This window comes from Schistocerca nitens, chromosome 9 (assembly GCF_023898315.1).
Source record: "Schistocerca nitens isolate TAMUIC-IGC-003100 chromosome 9, iqSchNite1.1, whole genome shotgun sequence".
Taxonomy (NCBI): domain Eukaryota; kingdom Metazoa; phylum Arthropoda; class Insecta; order Orthoptera; family Acrididae; genus Schistocerca; species Schistocerca nitens.
The window spans coordinates 431779256-431805962 of NC_064622.1; the positions used below are offsets into that span (position 1 = coordinate 431779256).

The 26707-nt window shown below is 40.5% G+C and overlaps 1 protein-coding gene across 1 annotated transcript in view; it reads right to left on the minus strand.

The window, feature by feature from the left end:
- LOC126203472 (uncharacterized) overlaps positions 1–26707 on the minus strand; it is a 151895-nt gene that overhangs the window by 48021 nt on the left and 77167 nt on the right. Inside the window, exons 11-15 of the mRNA XM_049937790.1 lie at positions 23270–23437; positions 22956–23121; positions 21844–21959; positions 20767–20862; positions 20468–20678 (exon numbers count right to left, since the gene is read on the minus strand). Coding sequence (XP_049793747.1) covers positions 20468–20678; positions 20767–20862; positions 21844–21959; positions 22956–23121; positions 23270–23437 — 757 coding nt within the window. The remainder of the gene's footprint in view (positions 1–20467; positions 20679–20766; positions 20863–21843; positions 21960–22955; positions 23122–23269; positions 23438–26707) is intronic.

Genomic DNA, 26707 nt, shown 5'->3' on the forward strand with positions numbered 1-26707 from the left:
GAACACACTGAAAATTTGCTGCTAATATCTTGATAGCTGAGGCATCTTTACACTGAGCATGTCAGGATTTCCCTGCCTGCACATTGCCTGTTGAGTGTTCATCAGGACACCTCTGACTACTGCCTAGCCTAAAACACCCCCATGTGCATGCCACAAGTACTCTGCTACCCGAGTAGCCACTTCGTTTGCGTAGTGCACCCCTGACCTGTCTAGTGTCCTACAATTCCCCACCCAATAGCGCAAGTCTAGAAATCTGCAGCCAAGACTGTCAGAGTCGACTAAGCCTCTGGTTGAGACCCTCCACTCAGCTCCAAACCAAAGGACCCTGATCCACACTGGGGACGACGCTGCAAATAGAGAGCTCTGCTTACACCCTGCATGCGAGGCCAGCTGTCTTCACCAAATCCGCCAGCCCCTTGTATGAACTGAGGATTGCCTCAGAACCCAAGTGACAGGCATCATTGGTGCCGACGTGAGCAACTACTTGCAGATGACTGCACCCCATATGCTCGATAGCTGCAGGCAAGGCCGCCTCCACATCTTGGATGAGACCCCCCGGCAGACAAACCGAGTGCACATTGGATTTCTTTCCAGCCCTGTACACTATTTCCCTAAGGGGCTCCATCACCCACCTAATGTTGGAGCTCCCAATAACCAGCAAGCCTTTGCCCCTGTGTGCCTGCTCGGGCCCTGCTGAAGGAGCGGCCACCTGCCCACTGACAGGATAAACAGGCGAGGCTGGCCAGCCAGTCTCCACATTTGCCCTCCGCCTTGAGCGACGCAAACGCGTTGCAGTCCGCCACTCACTCTGAGGTGAGGGCAACCCCAACACACCGGGTACACTAGAAGGTGCCTCGGTGGCTGAGTCAGCTGACGCAGCAAGCGACACCTGGGGTGTCTCAAGCGACGCGTCAGACCCTCCACCGTCGCTGCACCTCGAGGCAGCAGCCCTAAGGCGGCTGACCGGGGCCAACAGCACGCTCAGCTGCTCGCGAACCGCGGCCAGTTCCTCCTGCGCCCACACACACCTATCCATCCTACTGCTAATATCTAATGACTCCGCGAATTTGTACTCTACGACTATTGATAAGCAATGTTGCTCCTCTCAAATACGAGAATATGCAAGGATTTTATGTAATTAAATATTCAAGCGCACAAACATTCGGAAAGAAATTAAGAATCAAACCACAAAACAAATATGAAAGCTAAATATGTGACTCACTACTGCACTGCTGCTGCACTGATACTTCATCTGCGGCTGCTCAAGGCTTATCTTGGGTCCACACAAACATCACTGAATGATGGGACCAGTCCAGAGCATAGATGGACTCCACAGGATGGTGAGGGTAGCACTGGTTGATAGCTTGTACGCTGCTCAAGGAGTCAGTACAGAGGAGAAATGACTCACCAGGGCATGAGTGGATGCACTCAAGAGCATGAGAAATGGCCGCCAGTTCTGCAGTGAAAACTCTGCAACCATCTGGCAAGAAGTGCTGTTCAACATGTCCTCCATGAACATATGCGAAGCCAACATGATCATCAGCCATCATGCCTTCAGTGTAAACCACTTCATGATCTCGGTAATATTTCTGGAATTGACAGGAAGTGACAACTGAGAGCTGCGGGGTTAACTGAGTCCTTAGGACAATGTGAAATGTCCAGGTGAAGCTTCGGTCTAGGTGTATACATGGAGGTGTACATGAATGGACCTCGAGTATAGGTGGTAAAGGCAAGGACTCAACATCAGACAGAACAGATCCTACACGAACCACCATCTTAAGCCATGACCTGGGCCTCCAGCATAGGAGATGTACTGACGTGGATGGGAAGAGGAGATGGTGATTCAGATGCTCAGGAGAACTATGAATGTGTGCAGCATAACTGGTGAGCAGCTGTGCACGCCTAACCTTCAATGGAGGGACTCCGGCCTCCACCAGGATGCTAGTCACCGGACTATCTGAAAGCTACTGTTGCCAGTCTACCGCCACAGTGGTGCACTGGGTTGAGTTAATTCAATGCTTAGGGCGCCGCTGAACCATTAACAGAGTTCGTATAGTCAAGGCAGGATTGAACAAGGGCTATGTAGAGCTGCAGCAAAAGAGTGATCTGCACACCAACTGGGATTACTCAGGCAGTGCAGAGCATTGTTGCTAGCACTCCTGCTTAAGCTGATGAAGGTGAGGAAGCCAAGTCAATTGGCATCAAAAACCAGTCCTTAGAATCAATATGTCTCCACTACAGTGAGGGCATCATCATTAAAGTGAAGTTCTGGTTCAATGGACACTGACAAATGCACATGATTTTGTGACAAACTGGAATCTGTCGGCTAGAGCCAATGACTGCACCACACGGATGGCTCCCTGTAGATGCCACTTGGCAACACCAATACTGGAGGAGAGTATGAAATGCAGTAGTCATCTGCATATAGAGAATGTGAGACCAACAGCCTGACAGCTGGTACTAGACTGTTAATGGCCACTATAAATAGAGACACACTCAATACATAGCCCCGTGGGGGAACTATGGGAGGCACCAACTTTGACATGGGAAGTACCAATTGATAGGAAATTTTGGATAAAAATCGGGAGCAGGCCCTGGAGGTGCCAAGCATACGGTGTGCCAAGCATACGGTGTGCCAAGCATACGGTGTGCCAAGCATACGGTGTGCCAAGCATACGGTGTGCCAAGCATACGGTGTGCCAAGCATACGGTGTGCCAAGCATACGGTGTGCCAAGCATACGGTGTGCCAAGCATACGGTGTGCCAAGCATACGGTGTGCCAAGCATACGGTGTGCCAAGCATACGGTGTGCCAAGCATACGGTGTGCCAAGCATACGGTGTGCCAAGCATACGGTGTGCCAAGCATACGGTGTGCCAAGCATACGGTGTGCCAAGCATACGGTGTGCCAAGCATACGGTGTGCCAAGCATACGGTGTGCCAAGCATACGGTGTGCCAAGCATACGGTGTGCCAAGCATACGGTGTGCCAAGCATACGGTGTGCCAAGCATACGGTGTGCCAAGCATACGGTGTGCCAAGCATACGGTGTGCCAAGCATACGGTGTGCCAAGCATACGGTGTGCCAAGCATACGGTGTGCCAAGCATACGGTGTGCCAAGCATACGGTGTGCCAAGCATACGGTGTGCCAAGCATACGGTGTGCCAAGCATACGGTGTGCCAAGCATACGGTGTGCCAAGCATACGGTGTGCCAAGCATACGGTGTGCCAAGCATACGGTGTGCCAAGCATACGGTGTGCCAAGCATACGGTGTGCCAAGCATACGGTGTGCCAAGCATACGGTGTGCCAAGCATACGGTGTGCCAAGCATACGGTGTGCCAAGCATACGGTGTGCCAAGCATACGGTGTGCCAAGCATACGGTGTGCCAAGCATACGGTGTGCCAAGCATACGGTGTGCCAAGCACACGGTGTCACCTGGGCACGTCATAAGCTTTTCGTAAATCAAAAAGGATGGCAACCTGGTTTTGGCATCTGGAAAAGGCTGTTCACATGGCAGACTTGAGGGAAACTAGGTTATCAGTGATAGAGCAACCCTTGCGGAAACTTCCCTGACATGCAGCCAGCAGGCCATGTGACTCCAGGACCCACACAACCGCAGACTTACCATACATCTAATGGCTTACAAAGAACGTTGGTGATGCTGATGGGCCAGTAGCTATCCACATCAAGCTGGTTTTTATTGTGTTGAGCACTGTTGTATTAACTTTTTCACATTGAGGACAAAATTGGATTTATTCCTCTGTGTTAATAGATTCTTTACAAGGATTCACTGTTTTCAAACCTAATGAAGTTTAACTGCACAGGTTATCTTGTGGGATCACAGTGGCTATTATTTTAGTTCAAAAATAAAGTTTAACCTTGTTCAGATTCTAAAAACTTAGATATTTTTTTATTTAAGTAGCTGTTGATATGGGTTGGGGGGCTCTCAACATCATGGTCATCAATGCAATGACGAAAAGTCAACACGCAAATCTCATGGGTGGGGACAATGGCTGTCCCCACATGTGGATCAGTTTACAACATATTAAAGTCTGCCGCCCTTCCCCATCAGTTTATGGATGAGGCCTGACTGTTCACAAAATTTCACCACTCTTGCAACACTGGTGTCAGTATCTGCAAGGATGGTGGGCAGATCTCCAGTGAGACCAAGGGCTGCCTTAATATCAGTATACAGGACACACGTAGCTACAACATGTGGAACTGAAAGTGGCACACCACAAACTTCACAGAATGGTGTATCCTCCCACCAGAGGAGGAAGCCATGTGTGAAAGGGCTATATGCCCAATGTGCAGTATGGTAAGCAAAACTTCCTTCAAGCAGTGAGGCTGACATGAAGTTCGCCAAGCCTTTGTGGTTGATTTGAGTGACCACAGTTTGTTGTCTGTAACCAGTCAGTCTCCCACTGATGCAGGATGCATCTGTCAGAAAATGAGAACGGCATGCAGGGGGATGGGACATTGATGGACAGCACCATTCCAACATCCTTCCATGTCGTTACCCTGTATCCCAATGTGACCAGGTACCCAGCAAAAGATTACTTCCTTGCCATGGTGTTGGAGCCGCTGTAAGGAGTCGTGGATGAGCTGAATAAGCGTGTCTACCAAATACATTTAGTGAAGTGCCTGCAGCGCACTAAGAGTCTGAACACACAAGAAAACTCTTACAGTTATGTCTGTGAACCCTCTCCAGTGCCATCAGAATGCCATGTAACTCTGTATCATAACTTTTAAATTGTTCTGGAAGATGCACTTTAAAAGCCACATCAGGGAAAACTGCAGAACAGAGCATTCCCTGCTGGGATCCATCTGTATAAATAATGTTAAAACTATGGTACATACTTAAAATAGATGGAAACAAAGTTGTAAAAACCAAATCAGGAATACAACTTTTTGTGTACTCTGTCAAGCTTAAAATCACTTTGGGCCTCTGAAGACACCACAGTGGCAGTGCGTTCCATTCCTGGGTGTATATTTTCATGCACAAGAGATCCAGTCTGTAGCATGTATACCAAACGGCTGGGTTGCTTGAGGCCAATTCCTGAACAATTGTTCGAAGGTGGGTTGGATCACTGAACTAAATGCCAATGACAGATTTTCAGTGCCTATAGACCCAAAAGGATATGTCACCGAATCCAGAATGGTGATTTTCCAGCCTCTGCACACAGACTGAACTGGGCTGGTCCAAAAGGCTCCACTCAATATCTGAATGCCCTCATGGTGGACAACATCTGACATCTAAAGGTAGGAAGGATGGGCCAATCTATATACCATGCTGTCCTAGTCTAAGCGTGATCAAACAAATGCCCTATAAAACTGCAGGAGGTGGGACCTGTCAGCTCCCCACATTTATCCGTCAAGGCATTTCAAAATGTTCAACAACTGGAAACCCTTTGTTTTTATCTCTTTCAGGTGTGAGAGCCTTGTTAGTTTAGAGTCAAATAATAAACCCAAAAAGCACGCAGCGTCTTGAAAACACAAAACACAGTCCCCCATTGTAAGCTCTGGTTGGTTAAAACTCTGATGAGCATGATTAAAATTGACACAAATAGTCTTCTCAAGTGAGAACTGAAAACCAGTTGTGTGTGGCCAGGTTTCCAGCCTCCTAATGGTCAGCTGTAGCCACCTTGTCGTTATTGTCTTACGATCAGAGGAAGAGAAGAAGATTGCAGAGTTATCCACAAACAAAGAGCATTTGACAGGGCTCCAGATGGTGCAGGAAAGTGATGGCAAACAATGTGACACTGACACTGCCCTGGGGCACACCATTCTCCTGAACATAGCAATCAGACATGGCATCGCCAATGTGATAACAAAAACGCCAGTCCTCGAGAAAGGATTGGCTCAGAAGTGGCAGATGTCCACATAATTCCCATCCTTGAAGTTGGCGAAGGATGATGTAGCTCCAAGTAGTGTCATATGATTTTTCGATGTGAAATAACACAAACTAAATGGGGGACATCTGTATTGTCATCTCCAGTAGGATTAAGTTGTCAAGAGAGGAAAGGTAGCACCTGAAACCTCACTGTGAGTGGCTTGAGTTACCACAGGACTTTAGCAGCCAGATGAGGTAGCAGTTGACCATGCGTTCAAGAGTCTTACCCACACAGCTGGTAAGGGCAACACTCCAGTAACTGTTAGGGTGCTATGGTCCTTGCCTGGTTTCCAGAATGGAATTAATATTGCCTCTTTCCAAGTAATGGGGTACTGTCCATCAAACCAGATCTTATTGAAACAAGAGAGGAACTGACCTTTTGCTTCAGGGCACAGGTGACAGCCTAGCCCTGCACATGCTATACGGACGTCCGAGTCACAGCTCTCGTACAAGATAAGTAATAAGCTGTTTTTAACGCTTTAAACTAATTTATTACGTTAATTATAGTGCTCTTCAAGCATACCATTAAAGGTTCTTGTCTTACTCCCGTATTTTCACAGTAATCACGTAAAGTTCATTTTGTTTACATATCGTGGCCAGGCCGAATTTTTGAGCTTTCAGATTAAACTTCCTACCACAATTTCAAGTGCATTTACTGATAGTTTAGTGTGCTAAATACGTTTGCTGCCCCTTTATATCTGGGGAGTATCATCATCTCTTAAGTAATTTCCAGTAAAAAACTTCTGAACCACTGTTTACATAGTCGCGAGTAGACCTAATTTTTCGTACACGTATTTTCATTGTTTTCCAGTAACTTTATTGTCTTTCTGTCACTAAAATCGATTTGTACCACGAGTGTAAAGTGCCAGACGTGCTGTAGAATTGTTAGCTCTGGGGTCTGGTGTGATGGTTGTAGTAACTTTCTTCATTGGGGGGATTGTAGTGGCATGGGAATTGGGAAAACGAGTGAGACTCATCAGTGGTTCTGTAGGCTATGCAGTAGAGATAGAAAGGTTGTGGAACAGGAGGGGAAAATTGCTGCCCTTCAGGCTGAGTTAGATGAGGCTAGGTGAGAACTGGGCAGGTTAAGGGGGGAAAAGGGTAAACAGGGGTGGGAAGTGGCAACAGGCATAAGGAACAGGCCAAGAAATTCTGACAGCTTTGTTATTAATGTACAAAATAGGTTTGACCTGTTGCCTCAGTCAGAAACTGATGAGCCTCTCATAGAAGTAGATGTAGACAGGGCTCAACAAGCTTTCAGCAGCAAATTGAATAAGAATGTAGGGAATTCTGCAAAGAGAGAGAAAGTCTTGTTGCTAGGTAGTTCGCATGCTAGGGGTGTGGGCCAACTTCTGCAGGATGAATTAGGGTCAGAATACCAGGTCACAAGTTTTTTCAAACCTAGTGCTGGACTGGGGCAGCTTACAGGGGATTTAGGTTAACTATGTAGAAGCTTTACTAAGGAAGATACCGTGGTTATTGTGGGTGGGCCGGGCAACAGTATTGACAGAGATCCGGGGTACAGCATAAAGTGTGACCTGGCAAAGATTGCATCAACATCAAGTCATACCAGTGTTGGGTTTGTGTAAGTTCTGGAGCGCCACGACCGACCTCATTTGAGCTCTTCTGTCAGGAGAGTTAATTTGGAGTTGGAACGGCTACTTTGATCTGATGCAGGGCCACACATTGGTGTGGTTCCTGTTGATACACTCTGTATGTGGGACTATACTAGGCATGGCCTACACCTCAACAAGAAAGGGAAGGGAAGGATAAACTAGCTGGACTGATAGTAGGAAATTTAAACGGGGGAGGAACTACATCTCATGGTGGAAACTCTTAGTGTAAGATCAGTGTCCAGTGGGAAGCTCAGCCAGGCAAGTACTAAAGATGTTAAAAAGTTCAAGATACTCACAAAAGTAAAGTGTAAAATAATGTTAGTGTATTTCATCAAAATATTGGGGGATTGAAGAATAAAATTGATGAGCTTCTGCTTTGTTTAGAAGATATAGAAACTGAGAATGTAATAGCTGTACTACGCCTGTGAGCATCACATTGTCACTGATATGCAAAAGGTTATCAATGAGTACAAATTAGCTGCACATGTAAGTAGAGATAATATGATGAGGAGGAGTTGCCATATATGTCAAAAGCTTCCACAGTGTAAAAAATTTAGAAACTAAAAAAATTGTGTGTAGAGAAACATATGGAAGCATGTGCCACAGAACTTAAACTAAATGATGGCACTTTCATAATTGTAACAGTGTATAGGTCCCCTTCAGGGAATTTCCAGCTATTTCTAGAAAACTTCGATGCTTTGTTGTGCTATCTGTCAGACAGGGGGAAGCAAATTATCATTTGTGGGGATTTCAATGTTGATTCCCTGAAAGAGTGTAATAGGAAGAATGACCTTGTAGTATTACTCAGTTCTTTCAATTTGAGCTCCGTCATTGATTTTCCTACTCTGATAACAAAGAACAGCAGTACATTGATAACTTTTTATAGACCGAGATAAGTTTAAGGACATAAATGCTTATCCTGTTGAGAATGGTCTTTCAGATCATGGTGCACAGCTAGTTACAGTACATGACATAGCTCCATGCAGTATATCAAATCAGACTTTCAAAGCAGTGCGTTCAGTTAACAATATAAATATTGCAAACTTTAGGGAAAGCCTACAGCAGCTAGACTAGGATGAAGTGTATAAGGAACCCGATGCAAACTTGAAATATAACTTATTTCATGATACATTTTTAAGGGTATTTGAAAATTGATGTCCCGAGAAAATGGTTAAACATAATTCCAAGAAAACATAAAAAACCTTGGCTAACTAAAGGAATAAGAATATCTTGCAACCGTAAAAAGAGAACTGTATCTAACAGCAAGAGGGAGTACTGACCCCAAAATTGTTCAATATTATAAAAACTATTGTGCGGTACTAACAAACAATATTAAAAAGTCCAGAAGCATGTGTATCATGTCTGATATCAGTAACTTTGATAATAAAATTAAAGCAATTTGGAATATTATTGAAAGGAAAACAGGGCAATCAAGAGCACAAGAAGACTAGTGCCATAAAACTGAATGACAAGTGTACTAACAAACAATCAGAAATTGAAAATATTTTCAATAACCATTTTTTAAATGTTGTGGAGAAAATAGGATCTAGATCTTCACTAGAAGAGGCAAGGCTACTAATAGAAGAGGTCATACCTGTGCAGTTTGAAACAACTGTAATTTCACCAACCTCTCCCTCTGAAATCAGTAAAATAATAAACTCACTGAAAAGTAAAAGCTCTTACGGAATTGATGGCATTTCCAGCAAAGTATTTAAAGCTTGTTCCCCACAGATAAGTAGGATTCTCAGCCATGTATGTAATAGCTCTTTGGAGCAGGGTGTTTTCCCTGATAGACTGAAATATGCCATTGTAAAACCATTGCATAAAGAGGGGGATACATCGGATGTCAACAACTACTGCCCAATATCTCTCCTGACAGCTCTATCAAAATTTTTTGAGAAATTAATGTAGTCAAGAGTAGCCTCCCATATTTGTAAAAATAAAGTACTAACAAAATGTCAGTTTGGTTTTCAGAGAGGCTTTTCAACAGGAAATGCTATATACGCTTTCACTGATCAAAAATTAAATGCTCTGAATAAGTGGACATCACCCATTGGTATTTTTTGTGATCCCTCAAAGGCCTTTGATTGTGTAAATCATGGAATTCTTTTAGATAAGAAGGTAAAAAGACGAGGGCTAGTAGAAATCCTTGGGTAACAGAAGAAATATTGAATTTAATTGATGAAAGGAGAAAATATAAAAATGCAGTACATGAATCAGGCAAAAAGGAATACAAACGTCTCAAAAATGAGATCGACAGGAAGTGCAAAATGGCTAAGCAGGGATGGCTAGAGGACAAATGTAAGGATGTAGAGGCTTATCTCACTAGGGATAAGATAGATACTGCCTACAGGAAAATTAGAGAGACCTTTGGAGAAAAGAGAACCGCTTGTATGAATATCAAGAGCTCAGATGGAAACCCAGTTCTAAGCAAAGAAGGGAAAGCAGAAAGGTGGAAGGAGTATATAGAGGGTCTATACAAGGGTGATGTACTTGAGGACAATATTATGGGAATGGAAGAGGATGTAGATGAAGATGAAATGGGAGATAGGACTTTCAGTGCTCTGTCAAACTCTTCACGCAGGATCATGAGTCGAAACAAGACCCCCTTAGTAGATAACATTCCATTGGAACAACTGACGGCCTTGGGAGAGACAGTCCTAACAAAACTCTACCATCTGGTGAGCAAGATGTATGAGACAGGCGAAATACCCTCAGACTTCAAGAAGAATACAATAATTCCAATCCCAAAGAAAGCAGGTGTTGACAGATGTGAAAATTACCGAACTATCAGTTTAATAAGCCACGGCTGCAAAATACTAACATGAATTCTTTACAGGCAAATGGAAAAACTGGTAGAAGCTGACCTCGGGGAAGATCAGTTTGGATTATGCAGAAATATTTGAACACATGAGGCAATACTGACCTTACGACTTATCTTAGAAAAAAGATTAAGGAAAGGCAAACCTACATTCCTAGCATTTGTAGACTTAGATAAAGCTTTTGACAATGTTGACTGGAATACTCTCTTTCAAATTCTAAAGGTGGCAGGGGTAAAATACAGGGAGCGAAAGGCTATTTACAATTTGTACAGAAACCAGATGGCAGTTATACGAGTCAAGGGGCATGAAAGGGAAGCAGTGGTTGGGAAGGGAGCGAAACAGGGTTGTAGCCTGTCCCCGATGTTATTCAATCTGTATATTGAGCAAGCAGTAAAGGAAACAAAAGAAAAATTTGGAGTAGGTATTAAAATCCATGGAGAAGAAATAAAAACTTTGAGGTTCGCTGATGACATTGTAATTCTGTCAGAGACAGCAAAGGACTTGGAAGAGCAATTGAACGGAATGGACAGTGTCTTGAAAGGAGGATATAAGATGAAGACCAACAAAAGCACAATGAGGATAATGGAATGTAGTCTAATTAAGTCAGGTGATGCTGAGGGAATTAGATTAGGAAATGAGACACTTAAAGTAGTAACGGAGTTTTGCTATTTGGGGAGCAAAATAACCGATGGTGGTCAAAGTAGAGAGGATATAAAATTTAGACTGACAATGGCAAGGAAAGCGTTTCTGAAGAAGAGAAATTTGTTAACATCGAATATAGATTTAAGTGTCAGGAAGTCGTTTCTGAAAGTATTTGTATGGAGTGTAGCTATGTATGGAAGTGAAATATGGACGATAAATAGTTTGGACAAGAAGAGAACAGAAGCTTTTGAAATTTGGTGCTGCAGAAGAATGCTGAAGATTAGATGGGTAGATCACATAACTAATGAGGAGGTATTGAATAGAATTGGGGAGGAGTTTGTGGCACAACTTGACAAGAAGAAAGGACCGGTTGGTAGGACATGTTCCGAGGCATCAAGGGATCACTAATTTAGCATTGGAGGACAGCGTGGAGGGTAAAAATCGTAGAGGGAGACCAAGAGATGAATACACTAAGCAGATTCAGAAGGATGTAGGTTGCAGTAGGTACTGGGAGATGATGAAGCTTGCACAGGATAGAGTAGCATGGACAGCTGCGTCAAACCAGTATCAGGACTGAAGAAGACGATGACAAGCTAAATCATTATGGTTTGCGTGGGGCAGTGCACAAATGGTTTAATTCATACTTAACTGGAAGAATGCAGAAAGTTGAAATAAGTGGTTCATGTAATGTTAAAACAACAGCTGATTCCTCAAACTGGTGGTGGGGGGGGGGGGGGGGGGGCGCTATCAAGTACGGGGTCCCACAGCATTCGGTCTTAAGTCCCTTACTATTCTTGATATGCATTAATGACTTACCATTCCACATTGATGAAGATGTAGAGTTAGTTCTTTTTGCTGATGGTTCAAGTATAGTAATAACATCCAGAAACCAAGAACTAAGTGATGTAGTTGTAAATGATGTTTTTCACAAAATTGTTAAGTGGTTCTCAGCAAACAGACTTTAAATTCTGATAAAACACAGTATATACAGTTCCATACTGTAAATGGCCCAACTCCAGTAATAAATATAGGCTTTGAAGAGAAGTCTGTAGCTAAGGTAGAATTTTCAAAATTTTTACGTGTGGCCATTGATCAGAGGTTAAACTAGAAGCAACACATTGATGGTCTGCTGAAACGTCTGAGTTCAGCTACGTATACTATTAGGGTTATTGCAAATTTTGGTGAAAAGAATCTCAGTAAAGTAGCTTACTATGCCTACTTTCATTCACTGCTTTCATATGGCATCATGTTCTGGGGTAATTCATCATTGAGTAGAAAAGTATTCATTGCTCAAAAACGTGTAATCAGAATAATTGCTGGAGCCCACCCACAGTCATCCTGCAGACATCTATTTAAGGATCTAGGGATCCTCACAGTAATCTCACAATATATATTCACTTATGAAATTTGTTGTTAATAATCCAACCTAGTTCGAAAGTAATAGCAGTGTGCATGGCTATAACACCAGGAGAAAGGATCCTCACTATGCAGGGTTAAATCCGACTTTGGCACAGAAAGGGTTAAATTATGCTGCCGCAAAAGTCTTGGGTCATATACCAAACAGCATCAGAAGCCCGACAGATAGCCAACTAACATTTAAAAATAAAAGAATTTCTAGATGACAACTCCTCCTACTCATTGGCTGAATTTTTAGATATAAATTAAGGGAAAAACAGCAGCAACAACAACAACTTAAAAATTAGTGTCATGCAATATTTTGTGTAGTGTAATATCTTGTACAGACATCTTTCATTAACCTGACACGTTCCACATCATTATCAAGTGTCGTATTCATGATCTACGGAACAAGTATTAATCTAATCTAATCATGGTATAATGGATCTCATGTCCTGAAGCAGTGTCTTATGGCTAAAGATAAAGCTGATTCCAGTTCCCAAATGGAGAATGGAAGGTTGTAGACTTCCTCATTACACAAGAAGAAATTCAGCTTCCTCATTTCTGCAGTTTGATGGAATCCCTGAACAGCAGGAGCTTGTCTGGGTGAGAGTAACAGTAAAGAAGTGTTCAGCTAAAATGTGAGCTGTGACTTCTGGCGTGTCCACCGAGACCCCATTATTTGACAAGGCCATAAGGTCATGTGGATTACCCTTGCCTGAAGTCTGTCGTATTGATTCCCAGACATATGCAGCAGAAGTGGACCGATTAATGTAAGTAGTGAATTCCCTCCAAGAAGCCCTCTCCCGTTCTTTGATAACTTGTCTTGCATGTGCTCTCGCAGACCTGAAGGCATGCAGATTGTCTGTAGTTGGACACTGAAGTGCTGCAGAGCTGTCCATCTGGCCCTGATAGTCTATCGACAGGCATCATTCCACCAAGGTAAAGGCTGTCATCTGAGGTGGTTATTAGGTCAGGGGATGGACTCTGCGGCAGCCTTTTGGATATCTTGAGTAATATGGGCCACCACCTCCTGTGCACAATCCTTTTGTTCAGAAATAGCCTGTTGACTGTATTGTAACCAATTAGCCCAATGTATCATCCACCTGCGTGGTCACCTGTTGGCCGCCGTCCTAGTCGGCAGATGGATCCACACAGGTAAGTGGTCACTAGAATGTAAATCTGGAGCCACTTCCCACTTAATCGAGTCTGTAATAGCTGTGGAACAAAAACTGAGGTCAATAGCTGAAAAAGACCCTGTAGCTGTGGAGAACTGAGTCATCTGACCCGTGTTCAGAAGGCAGATGTTCTCAGAATGGACAAGTCGCTCGATCATCCGACCCATGGAGCAGATAGTAGCTGAGTCCCATAGCACATTTTCGGCCTTGAAGACCCCCCACAATGGGTGTTGGAGTGCCTGGAAGAGGTCTGTCAGTGTGTCTGCATCCAAAGCATCATTAGAGGGCGGGTAGGAAGAACACACTGTGATACTAAAGGGAGGGGTAACTTTCACACCAACTGCTTGCATGGTTATGGTAAGAGAGACAGGAGAGGAGTGGCATCTGTCGTCAAGGAAAATAGCCACTCCACTTTTAGTCCTGTCTCCAGTTGTATCATCCTTCCTGTATATGTGGTAGTCCCATAATTTCAAATGTGTCTGTGACTAAGATGTGTTTCTTGTAAGCAGATGCAGAAAGGTCTATCCTAAACTGGCAGCTTCAGTTCTTCCTAATGGTAGCGATATCCATTTAAATTCCACTGCAATACAGAAGTCCCTTAGGAAGCCATTAGTTAGCGATGGTGGTTCTGTTCTTTCTCCCTCGGAGGTGGTGATTTACCAGGGAGGTTGGGGGAATGTTATCCAGTTCTGTGCTCTCTGGCTCCTCTGATTGGGAATCCATATCCTCAAGAGCATAGTCTCCATCAAAGTGAGAGAGCTCGTTGATCTGAAGGTTTACCTACCACTTTCTTGGACTTTGAACTAGTTTTTGAAGGACTTTTTCTTTACTGACAGGAGGAGGCAGTTGCCTGGGTTGCGGGGATGGCTTAGTTGGCTTCTTATGTTGGGGAGTGGTTTGTGGCTTAGGTGGTAAGACTACTGCTGACGGCTTCTGAATGACATCAGTTTCAAGTGGAGCATTTCCCCCACAGATACATTAACAAGTGCATGTGCTTTTACTTGAATCTGGGGTCTGAGTTTGTGGGGAGGCATCAAACTTAGCGATTGGTGTCTTAAGGGCTGATGCAAAAGAAGTTGCAAAAACTGGTGGTTGCATGGCTCCGAAAGCCTTTTTAGCTTCACCATAAGGTATGCATCTACTTTCAACTCAAAAGTTCCTTTCCTCGTTGTAAACCCTACATTTTCTGGATAATTCTGGAATACTAAACATTAGAATAAACATTGCTGATTTTTCCAACTTCCCATTGACTCTCCTCATGTAATTCTGCACCTCCATGACACTCAGTTTCTTCCACTCTTCATGTAACTCCTGGGGTCCACTGCCATTATATTGGAGCAGATAATGAAGCCCTTACTGAAGTTAAGGGTGTTATGGAACTCAGCCTCAACTGGGTAGTCACCTAAGGCCTTACATGCCAGAAGCTTAGATATTTAGTTGGAATTAGCAGTTTCAACTAAAAGTGTTCCACTGCCTTGTGAATATAGAAAGGGGATATCTTCTCAAAGCTTCCCCTATTTCTCTTTAGTACAATGGAAACGTAAATGGAAATGAGCATTTGGCGTCATTGGCCAGGAGGCCCCTTATGGGGCAGGTCTGGCCGCCTTGTTGCAGGTCTTATTACATTCAATGCCACATTGGGTGGCCTGCATGCCAGATGGGCGATGAGATGATGAAGACAACACAACACCCAGTCCCTGAGTGGGGAAAATCCCTGACCCAGCCAGGAAGTCATCCCGAGCCCATAGGACGGCAATCAGTTACGCTAACCACCAGCTATCGGGGCGGACAGTACAATGAAAGTGTTATGGCACACTAATGCCCTGTTACTATTACTTTGAGGCTTCTTTTTGGGAGGACTCACCAAATGAGCTCTCTGAGGAGAGAGTGTAGGTGCTGCCTGGTGGTACATCCATCTCGTCAGGAGTAGTAGTTTCATGAGAGAGTTCCATAGGGATCCCATGAGATGCTAGGGAAACAATTGTTGACCCAGGCCAGGCAGAACCTTATACAAATGGGGGGCAGGGGAGGGGGGGGTGGCAGCTGCCCCAGAGGTTGCCCGCTAAAGACTGGTTTACCTCAACAGCCATTCACCACCTCAACATGTAGCACACCTTGATGTTCCTTGTGTTCCTGTGGTGAAGCCAAGACTCCTGTTCTCCAAAACACAGAACATTCCACTGCTGTGCCGCACAGTGGTTGCTGAAGTATGACCAGAGCTTACGGTGAAAGAGGACTGGTGGCACAAGTCCCCACCTCAGGAACCCCAGGGTCACCAAGCCTGTACTCAGCAAATGAATGATGAACCCCTGAGGGGTTTTATGTAAGTAATTTCTTTTCCTGTGAAAGATTTTTTTTCTGCAGACACAGAAATTCATTTTACATTCTTGGTTTCACAGAAGTTACTAGACCATTTTTCATTGCTTTCATCCCCAGGAACTCACAGCAGTTACCTATATTATTTTACTGCAGCAGAAAAAGCCTTCCAGAATGTTTCTTTTAGTGGTGATCACAGCAAAATTATCTGGAGACACATGCTTCCTACGTTTTCACTGAACCTTGCTTGCTCTTGTTGGAAAGAGGTGCAAATTTTGAAGAGGTGCATGAAGCCAAGTGCTTTGCTTATAAAAAATTTGATAAATACAACAGTTTTCATAAATCATCATATTTGTGTAATTCAGAGGGATTAGAAATGTAGGGAACTAGAAAATTTTTCTATCTACTACAGAATTTTCAATTTATGGGAATGAAACAGCTAATATGCAGACTAGTATATACTGCATAATTTATAAATCTGGTTTTATTTATAGTTGGATAGAGGTTTTTTTTAAGGGGACAGAACTGTTGAAAGGATATAGTAAAGTTTTTAAGATCAAAATTTTGTTTCAAGCAACAAGAATAGTGTTGGTTATGACTTGTGAGGGAGGAAAAATGAATTTGGAATTTTTTTTTTATCAGTGACTTAACTGTCACTGCCACACATCTGATAAATATATTTCATTTTCCAATACATGCTACAGTCATGGTCCTCATAGGTGGGTTGCCCTTGCCTCACTCCCACGTTGGACCCAACTTACCCAACCAATTTTAGGGGGACCCACAGTTCAATATGACCTCCATACCATGGTGCAACTTGCCATATTTCACAAAAATATCCTTACCAGAGCTGAAGAAGCAGTAAGTGAATAGCTTTGAATTGAACTAACCTTTGGATTGGGCACAAGGCACTAAATACCTTGTGATAGTAAGGCATTTGCATCTAAATATAAGGTTTCATGATGAACAATAGCAGTATCAGAAAATGCCACTTTCTGTGGCATTTAAAGCTTACCACAATAGTCAGTGAAGGAGTTAGCCCTTTTTTTATCAAATTTCTTATAATGTATGACAGTACTGCAAATATCCATTTGGAGCAAGCTAGTCAGTAACCAAGCATTCTGGCTGGATCCAATGTAATACAATTAAATTTAATTAACACTTCCATTTTCTCTGGAGACAACAAAATGGACTCCACTAGGTGGTAACAAATTACTTACTGAATCCACTGACCAGCTTTAACTACTAGAAAAAGAAAAAATAGGAACATCCGTAAGTATTAAGAAGTATTTCTTGCTTGTATTTTCTTTCCATAGTTCATGAAACACTTAATATTCCCTCTTGCAGTGTAATGTGATGTACCTTTAATAAGCAGGCAAAATCACAAAACAACTTCAAATGGCAAAATCATCATTTTATGCCTTCTCTTAATCAGAAATCATTAGTGCTTCTGATATTACTACACACTTTTATCAAAATTTCTTCAATGGCAGCATTTTATGGTAAGTGTTTTGCTCAGGTGTTCATAACTCATTTTTAAACAGTTTGACAGATTATATATTCTACCCACTGAGCTGCAGCAGAGAATACATATTTAAAGAAAGTTTTAGTTATGCAAACGTGTGGAACCAGTGACTCCTTCCAGCAGAAGGGATGAAGTGGAAAGGAGACAGGTGAAGCAAGAGGTCTAGTAAGTGTCTACTTACCTGGGCTTCTGAATGACTTTTCTGAACTCTACCCCATTTCCTAAACCTCTCCAGTTCTTTTCCTTCACCTGTCTTCCTTCCCCTTCAACCGCTCTCCTGGAAAAAGGGGTCACTGGCTCCAAAAGCTTGCATACCTAAAACTTTTTGTGTGTGTTGTTCTGCCATCACTTTGTGAGCAGATTTCTTTGTCTATCAAAGTACAATATAATGTTCATCATTTTAACCTCCGTTACACGCACCGTGGACTGTGAGTACGCAGTTTTATCTTTCCATCAAAAATCACTTATAAATTCAAGATTTCCATTAGCAGCTTTTTCTACCTTCCCCTCCTTCTGTAATGAATTATTGGCAACAATTGAAGTTAGTCATTATTGCCAGAAGCAGCAATCTCTTGAGGTGCGGAGTGTCAGTCCACATGTGTGCATTTGTGTGGCGCGGTTCTATCATCAGTTCTTTTACAGATGTGTTGCAGGCAAGGAGGTTACTTTCTTTATAATATTACATTTAGAAACTTTTATATTTATTTATTATCTCAACTGTCGTACAATTATGAGCCTTTTCATTGACCAACACCGATTAGTGAAATAAGTTACACCCTTTTTTTTTTCAGAAGAACAGTGGATGACGATCAGGTTTTGCAGTGGTTGGACGAAGAGCTTGGTAATAAAGAATGTAATGATCTGGAGTCAATATTCAAAAGTGATCACTATTCAGATAGTGAACAGTCGCTGGACGAAAGTGATTCTATCGAAAATTTGACTTGTATTTTGGGAAAGACGGTATGCAATGGAGCCATCAACCTCTAGTCCAAAACAGAAGAGTAAGAAGACCTCAACATAATATTGTCAGGTATTTACCGGGAGTCATAGGTGAAGCAAAAAATGTCAAGTGTCCAATTGATTGTTTACAACTTTTCTTCACAGATGACATTTTAGAAGAAATTGTTTGCTGCACTAATATTTACATTGCTACCATCCATTCTAAATATTCCAGAGAAAGAGATGCTGCAGACACTAACATTACAGAAATCAAAGCTTGTTTAGGACTCCTTTTCTTGTTTCTTGCTGACGTGTCTGAGATTTGACGTCACAAACAGAGCTCATCAGAAGGAAATAGACAAATTAGCTGCTGTCCAATTCTTGATAGATCAGTTCAATGAAAACTACAAGAAACAGTTTATCAGAACTAGTTACAGTAGTTGAAATGCTGGATGCATTCAGGGGCAGATGTGGATTTATATAATACAATCCATCAAAACCGGGAAAATATGGTATAAAAATGTTTGCACTTACAGATGCAAGAATGTTCTATACCAACCATTTAGAAATATACTGTGTAAAGCAAGTGGATGGGCCTTAACTCTGTGATAACACCCCTCATGCTATTGTCAAAAGAATGGTGAAATGCATATCCAAATCTGGCAGAAATGTAACGTGTGGTAATTGGTTCACATCAATTCCACTTGCAGCTGACTTGTTGGAAAATGACAAGCTGACAATGGTTGGAACAATTCGAAAAAATGTGAAATTCCTCCATTTATGACTGTAGCAAAATATTGCCCTGTGGAATCCAGCATTTTTGCATTTAGGAAGAATATGATACTGATTTCATACAAACCTAAGAAAGACAAGGTCGTTCTGGTACTGTCTACTTTACATGATGATGATGATGATGATGATGATAGTGACTTGGGAAAGTGCAAGCCGGAAATAATAACATTTTATAACAAGACTAAATTTGGTGTGGATAAAGTTGATGAGATGAAATGTACATACTCTGTGACAAGAATTACCAGAAGGTGGCCATTTATAATTTTTTCCTCTCTTCTAAATGTTGCTGGAATCAATGGATACATAATTTACAAGAGCAATTCGGATTCAACAATTCTCAGAAAAGCCTATCTAAAAGTTCTTGCCAAAGAACCATTGCATGATTATATGACAATGAAGGTCAATCATCTAAGTACACCGGTGAACATCAAGAACTGTATCAAGGAAAATTTGGGATTTCCAACAGTTAAGATCTTCCTAGACCTCCACAAACAACAGCTTGAGGAAGATGCAACTTCTGTTATAGGAAAAAAACAGACCAATGAGATTTTCCTGCAATGTGTGCAATAAATTTGTATGCCTGGAACATGTCGGTACATATCTGTGCAGTGAGTGCAGTGAAAATGGCAATCACCACGAGTTATTTACTCGAATTGACAGTGAGGCTGTAAACTATAGTTTTCTGATTAAGTTTCTGAACTAATTTACTTAAGATAAGTGTTGGTTAATATTCATTTGGAGGAATAGTGAAAAAAACAGAATTAACATAAATTTCAGCAAGTACAATAAATGTTCTTTTTGGTTTACAGGTAAATTATGAGTTAAAATATTTTATGTACACAACTGATGCTGAAATACATTGTGTTTACGAATTCATTGTTTTATTTATGTTATCCAGACTAATATATTTGCCAACTGTAATGTCAGAATTGTTCATGAAGATGGTATAAAACGCAATGCAGACTCAGTCCACACACGTGTAGTGGAGGTAAAAAATCGCGCATGTAGCAGAGGGTTGAAGCAGTTTCATCATTTCTATGCTGAGGAAGGTAATCAATCTTTTTCTGCACAGTTTTGTCAATGAAAAATTAAGAGTTCCAAGCCATTGTCATGATCAGGAGGAGACACTAATTGTGGCCTTTAAATTATCATCCTATTATTCACATTAAACATACAGCCTGAAAAGGTAAGTGAGAGTGCAAACTTAGTCCTCAAATTATAAAATAAATTTGATCGTAAACATTGTTTGCAAGTTCAAATGTGTGTGGGAGTCATTAACTGTATTATATTAAACAACTATTACATTTTAAAAACTATCACTTTTTGCACCAATGGCCATATACTTACGTCCAGTTTCTGTTGGCTTCATTTCTCCTGCTACATCCATTCTACTTTTATCACCAGACTTTATTACCTCTCTAAAGTGAATTACAGGCTTATTTACAACATCGTAGTCTATCTTCACCAACTTAGCAGCCTTGACTGCAGTATCATGAGATTGTGCTACAACAACCCCCACTGGTTGTCCATTGTACTTAACATTCCCAGAACAAAATAGCTGCAACAGTAATCACCACATTATTTTACCTTTCCCCATAGAATACAATTCAGCATTACATTATAATTCATATTAATTAGTGCTTTACCTCTTCATCTTCATAGCTAAAAATCATTTTAGGAAAAAAGTTGTTCTTTCCTGGTATGTCTTTTGCATCATAAAAAGCAACTACACCTGGAACAGCCTGAAAAATTTAAGCAGAATGCAATACCCACTGTACAGCATAATTAAATCAGTTCAAATCCAAGCAAGAAAATTACTTAAGTACAAGACATTAAAAGCACTATGGCTTGTGCCCTGAATGTAACTCTGAACAAGACATGATCATGTGCCTTTTCTGCATCACACCTGTGCATCACTAACAGCTATTTCAAACTTAGGGCAAATTGAATGTGTAACGTTATTAAGTTCTCTCTCCTGCATGCAAAATGAGAAAGTGGAAACTACAATATATGTTTTGGTTGTGCTCACCAGCTCATAGAAATGGAGTTTAAAAGTATGATTTTCAGATTTAGACAAGAATAGTTAAGAATGAGCAGATTTTTTAAAAATTACTGCCTGTGACTTCAGTTCTTATCTTGAAGAAATAACAATGTAAGCTGAAGTACACCAAACAGTTTTCTCATTACAAACCGTAGGTGTGTGAAAGAAAATGTTAAGAGTTGTTTTGGAGGCACATTTTTTTCTTTCAGGGAACTAAGCATTAGATGGACAGGGAACTTAAAACTTCTGCTCTACACTTTGCTTAGAAACAGTTAATATGCTAATGTAATACACAGCTCAAGTGCAACCAAGCATGCTTTCCTTAATTCCTCTGTATCAGTGTTTTCTATAGAAGCTCTTTCTCTAACTTCTCCTTGCCTTGCCCTTTCCATGTGCTACATAGCTATTTTATATTAATTTTCATAGGTTTGAAAATTGGTGATTAGCTTCAGATATTCCACTCACCTGAGGGAGGACTAACATCCTGCAGGAGGTGCTTCACAATCTGTGATGACGCCTCAAACCGTGCAGCATTTATTTTTGTTTGTTATTAGTACTGAAGCAGTCTTTGGAAACCAAAGTCATTGAACTTTGTTATCAGTATCATTCTGAATGCTTTAAGTCTTTACTTGTTTAATGATTACCACTGCTATGTAACAAATAACAATAAGTAAGGACTTACCAAAGCATCTGTGGCATCTATACTTCTGATATGACCATTTGCAATTTCAGTTACAGCAAATGCACAATATAATTCACCAGGAATAGTGAGTACATCATTCACATACTTTGCTTCACCTGAAATAAATGGTTTTTAAATGAAGGAAATGTTCATAATAACATTAGAAAATGTAATTTAAGATCATGGCTCAAATGCACCTAAATAAATCATAGGAAGAAGGGAAGGAGAGAAATGACCTTAGTAAACCGATTCCTTTCTTGCTGCTGTTTATTACATATTCTATAGACCATCTGACTGATTCTTTTACGGAACTGTAGAACTAGTAGATTTTCTTACTGCTTACTTTCAGGCAACATGTACATTCTTTCAAATTGGTTAGTAACATCTTGTGGAACAATTTTATGTGGAATAAGTGGGAATATGAAAATATTTCATTAGGTTGATTTTTTGTTTCCAGTCCCAACAATTGTATAAAGAACAAAATTAATTGAACTTTGTTGTCTGAGAAGTTCAATAAGAAGCTTCTCTCACTTCAAATGTGAGTGTACTTGCTGATTAAAATTGAGCATTCTACTCTACTTACTAACTCCTGTTCAAGTGCTACATTAATTGTTGGTGTGACTGTTACACAGAATTGAATATAGTGCATGTTCTGCATAGTTCCAAAATTTATGGATGTCCCTTTATAGGGAATTAATTAGTAAGTTCAAAAAACATTGGTTATCTCTGCTGTTGCTGTCTCTTTAATGGTATGTATTACAGAGCTCTGTACTGCCTGACTTTTTTTGTGCAATCTTCGAAGGTCCTTATTTCTGTGTTCTATGAAATTTCATAACTATTTTTATTTTCCCCAACTTTGGGAAATTTCACTGTTGTTTGACAGACATACTATATAAATTACAGCACTTTCACAGCCCTGCTGTTTAACAGAGCAAGATGACACATTAAGATGGGTGCCTTTAATCCAGCTCCAGTAGTATGTCATGTGTGAGCAGCACTAATCACATCTCATTAAAGTTAGCAACACTATAAATACTATTTGTTTTGGACATGTGTGTAATGAAACTGATGCATATAATTAAACTGAACCAATAAATAGATTTAATATTTACCAGAACATTGCACAAGAGCTTCAATTTTTGGCACTGGCTTTCCAAGGGGCCACAATTCCTTATGTGTGTCATAGTCTTGTTTCCCAGATGATAATGGCCTCTTCAGCAGTTCACCTCCACTTCTGAGTACAGGTCGTACTGTTTCCGGAGATATACTCAGCACACACTGCAATGGTTTTTAATATTGTCATAAAATCTAGTAGTAATATGAAACCAATAAAAATCTTAGTAAATTTAAGGAACAGACAAGAATTTTCCATTTTAACCATGAGTCTGCTTTTAGTGTAACTATATTAAATATTCCAGTGACATACCTTGTATAGCAAAGCTTCAGCCAAATTCTTACGGTATTCTGGTGAAGCCTCCAGTGGTGTCTCTGAAGGTGTAAGCTCAGAATCTAAAATTTTCAGTGTTTTTTGCAGGATGTCCAATTCAAAAATATTTTTACCCTCCAAGAATATCTCTGTTTCTGCAGCATGAACCTATTTGCAATGTGAATTGTTACTCCTCTGATCACATACTCATGCATAATATGAAAGGAAAAGTGCATATTACCCAAAATATCACTTATGAACTGCCTATTTTGTCTTAAAGATATGTATGCAGTAAGATGGTATTTTACAACTTTTAATCTAATTTTTCATATTTTGGTATTATTAACTCATTACTTCCTATTCAAATTTAACCCTTCCGTGGGCTCGTCTTTCATACCTCCATGAGTGGGCACATTGCAGCTTTTACACTGCAATTAGTATTACATTTTTAACCTTAGGAAAAATAAGCTTTATATAATCACCAGTTACATTTTATTAGAGAAAACATAACATTATATGGCTCTATAAGAATAATCTTATTTATTTGTTGCCTTTACAATTGTCATTGTAATTTATAACAAGATTATATTCTTTATTGCTTTCATTATGTCACTTAGTTGCACTGATTCATACGAAAAGAAAGTAATAAGGGAACACATTATGAAATGGAGCATTCATAAACTCTGACTCCTGTTTATGATTGTGAGTAAATTAGTTAACTTCCATCTGCAGCTCACTTTCACATTGCACACTTTTGTATCTGACACTGTTTCTTGCGTTTCATACACACCGTTTTGATTCTGTTTTTATGCCTGCCACATATGTAACAAATTCCAGGTTTTGTTAACTCCTAGGTCTTTTCTTCATGCCTATACTTGGTCAAGAAGGCATGAATATCCTTGAGAAGTGTCTCAAGTAATGCTCTGATTCAAATGTTCTTCCATTAGGTCCAGAGCAAGATGTTTCAAAAAATTTTGTCTTTATTATCAGGATTGTTTACTTTGAAAATAATGTGCACATTTATGCCAGCAATATCTAGATGTCTGTAGAAAAGTACAAGTGGCCATCGTCGTGTTATTCTGGAAGTGCTGTAGGATGAGCTCATGTGCTTTACAGTGTCTACTTTTCCTTTGGTAACATTGTATTTCAAATTGACTCAATTTCTTAGTCTATTGCATTTGTGCTGTGCATTGTTGATAAAAATTTCACACCTTTGTTTTTTTTTAGTAACAGTCTAGACCATACAAAAATCATCTTGAAAACCAGAAAGTCATAACTTGACTTCTCAGGTTTTATTTGCTTGGAATTATTGATATATATTTCCTTATTTTTTTCATGGTTCCCAAGAAAGTAGAACCTTTGCCAAGGAGATTTGCAGCCAGATGGTAGCTACTGTAGTAATTGTCAGTCTTAAGATTTGTTTGTTTTCCCAACTGGTGTCACAAATCTTTGCACAATGTCATTAGGCTTGTTAGGCTTCAGGTAGGGTCCTGCCATCTGCTTGCCACAGTAAATTTCAAAGTTCAGGGTGTAAAATGTTTTGGCATCACACAAGGCATAAATCCCAATCCCATATTTTGCAGGATTATTAAAGATATACTGTATTAATCCGCAGTGTCCCCTGAAAGGATGCAACATCTCGTCAATAGTGACAAACTTGCTGACATTGTAGAGAGCAAGGCAGCTGTTGACAAACTCTTAATGGAAGTCCCAAATATGTGCTAGTTTGTCACTATTTTCTTTCATTCCAGGTACCCAGGTTTTCAAACCTAAGAGTTCAAAGCAGAAAGTGAAAGCACTTGTAGCTGAAGTGAGCTCATAAAATAATCATTCCTGTACAATCTGCATCCCACAGTTCACAGCAATTTGTATGTAATCCTTTGTTTATACCTGTTAGATACAATGCACCTAGAAGAGCCTTTATATCTTGTTCAGTGGGGTCTTTGCAGTCCCATTCTCTTGAATATTGGACTTCAGCTCTTTTACTATTCTGGATGTAACAGTTTGTATTTTCAACAAAGTTGTCAATCATCCAATCAGTAATAAATAGGTAGAATGTATCAGTTTATTTTTCCGTAATTTCAGCACTTGCTTTTGGACCTGGCAAAACTTTTAGGATGTTCTTGGCCTTGGTTTTAGAAGGAGGAAGCAGTTCACTTCTCCAAATAGTTTATCTTTTCCTACATAAAATTTGTAATCATCTGCTTGTTGTCTCCCCTCTTCAACCGGGGGGGGGGGGGGGGGGGGGGGGGGGGGGGGGGGAGAGGTCATCTGTTTCCTCTTAATTGTTCAGAGTCAGTGCTGTGGTTTCTTCTTCAATAACTTCCTCTTCAGACTCAGATTAACATGAATCTGATGATTCTTGTAATTTTTCTGACAATTCTCACAATACTTTCATAGTCTTCAACACATACAATTAGATGGTCCCTGTCAAATGCCCTCTTTCTGCATTTCCACACCTTTAATGAGACCTAATGAAGCATGATTTTATAAAAGTAATATATTGCAGCAAATCAATATCCAAGATTGTAAAAAGTAATAAAAATTGCATATGGAAACTTTGATTCAGTTCAAATATTGATTGTATCTAATATAACAAAAGACTGCCTTGACGCATAAGAAAAACAAAAATGTAGAAAACACTTTAATCACAAGGCACGTAGCGGCAAACACACCACAAATGCAACACTCATATTTCAAACTACGTTAGCAACCAAACTGCTAAAAGCATGAATTGCACAAATATAGTAAGTGGTGACATCTGTTGAGAATAACAAATGCGTATCTAGATGTGGTCACAACTGTAATGCTATCTGTGATACAATTAGGAAACTAAATCTTGCGGTTAACTGCCACAAGCGCACCAATTGAAGGGTGAATCAGTTTTACTGCACCAACCAACTGAACACCCATAAATATGATAGTGATTTTGTCTGACTCAGATTTTATTGTTATACGTTACATCTGAATAGCAGTTACAGTTATTCTTAATCTTTTTCATGACTTGAGATACAGGTTGTAGATGTGCACAGGTGTATAATGAAAGTTTCCAGACTAATACTGAAAGCAGATTTTTTTAAAAAGAAATCCCACAGGTAAAATTTGTGACAAAAGAAGTGATGTTTCCATGAATCAGTTTTGCGGTAGTGTTCATAATACCATGTTAATTGCTGCCAACAAATGTTCTGTGCCTTTTGTAAATTTTTCTTTGGATCAGGTATCTTCATTCCACTGCTCAGATGTGTGTTCTTCATGCTATAATTTACACCATTGGCTTACACAACATGAATATTTTGCACATTATCAGCTTTTCTTGTTCATATTTAACATTAGTAGCAATACGACACAGCTGTTCAGGAAATCATTTTGTGGTGTCACTTTCTCCACTTGCACCATGAACACCATGTACACTACTTTTAAGAACTATAGCTATACTTT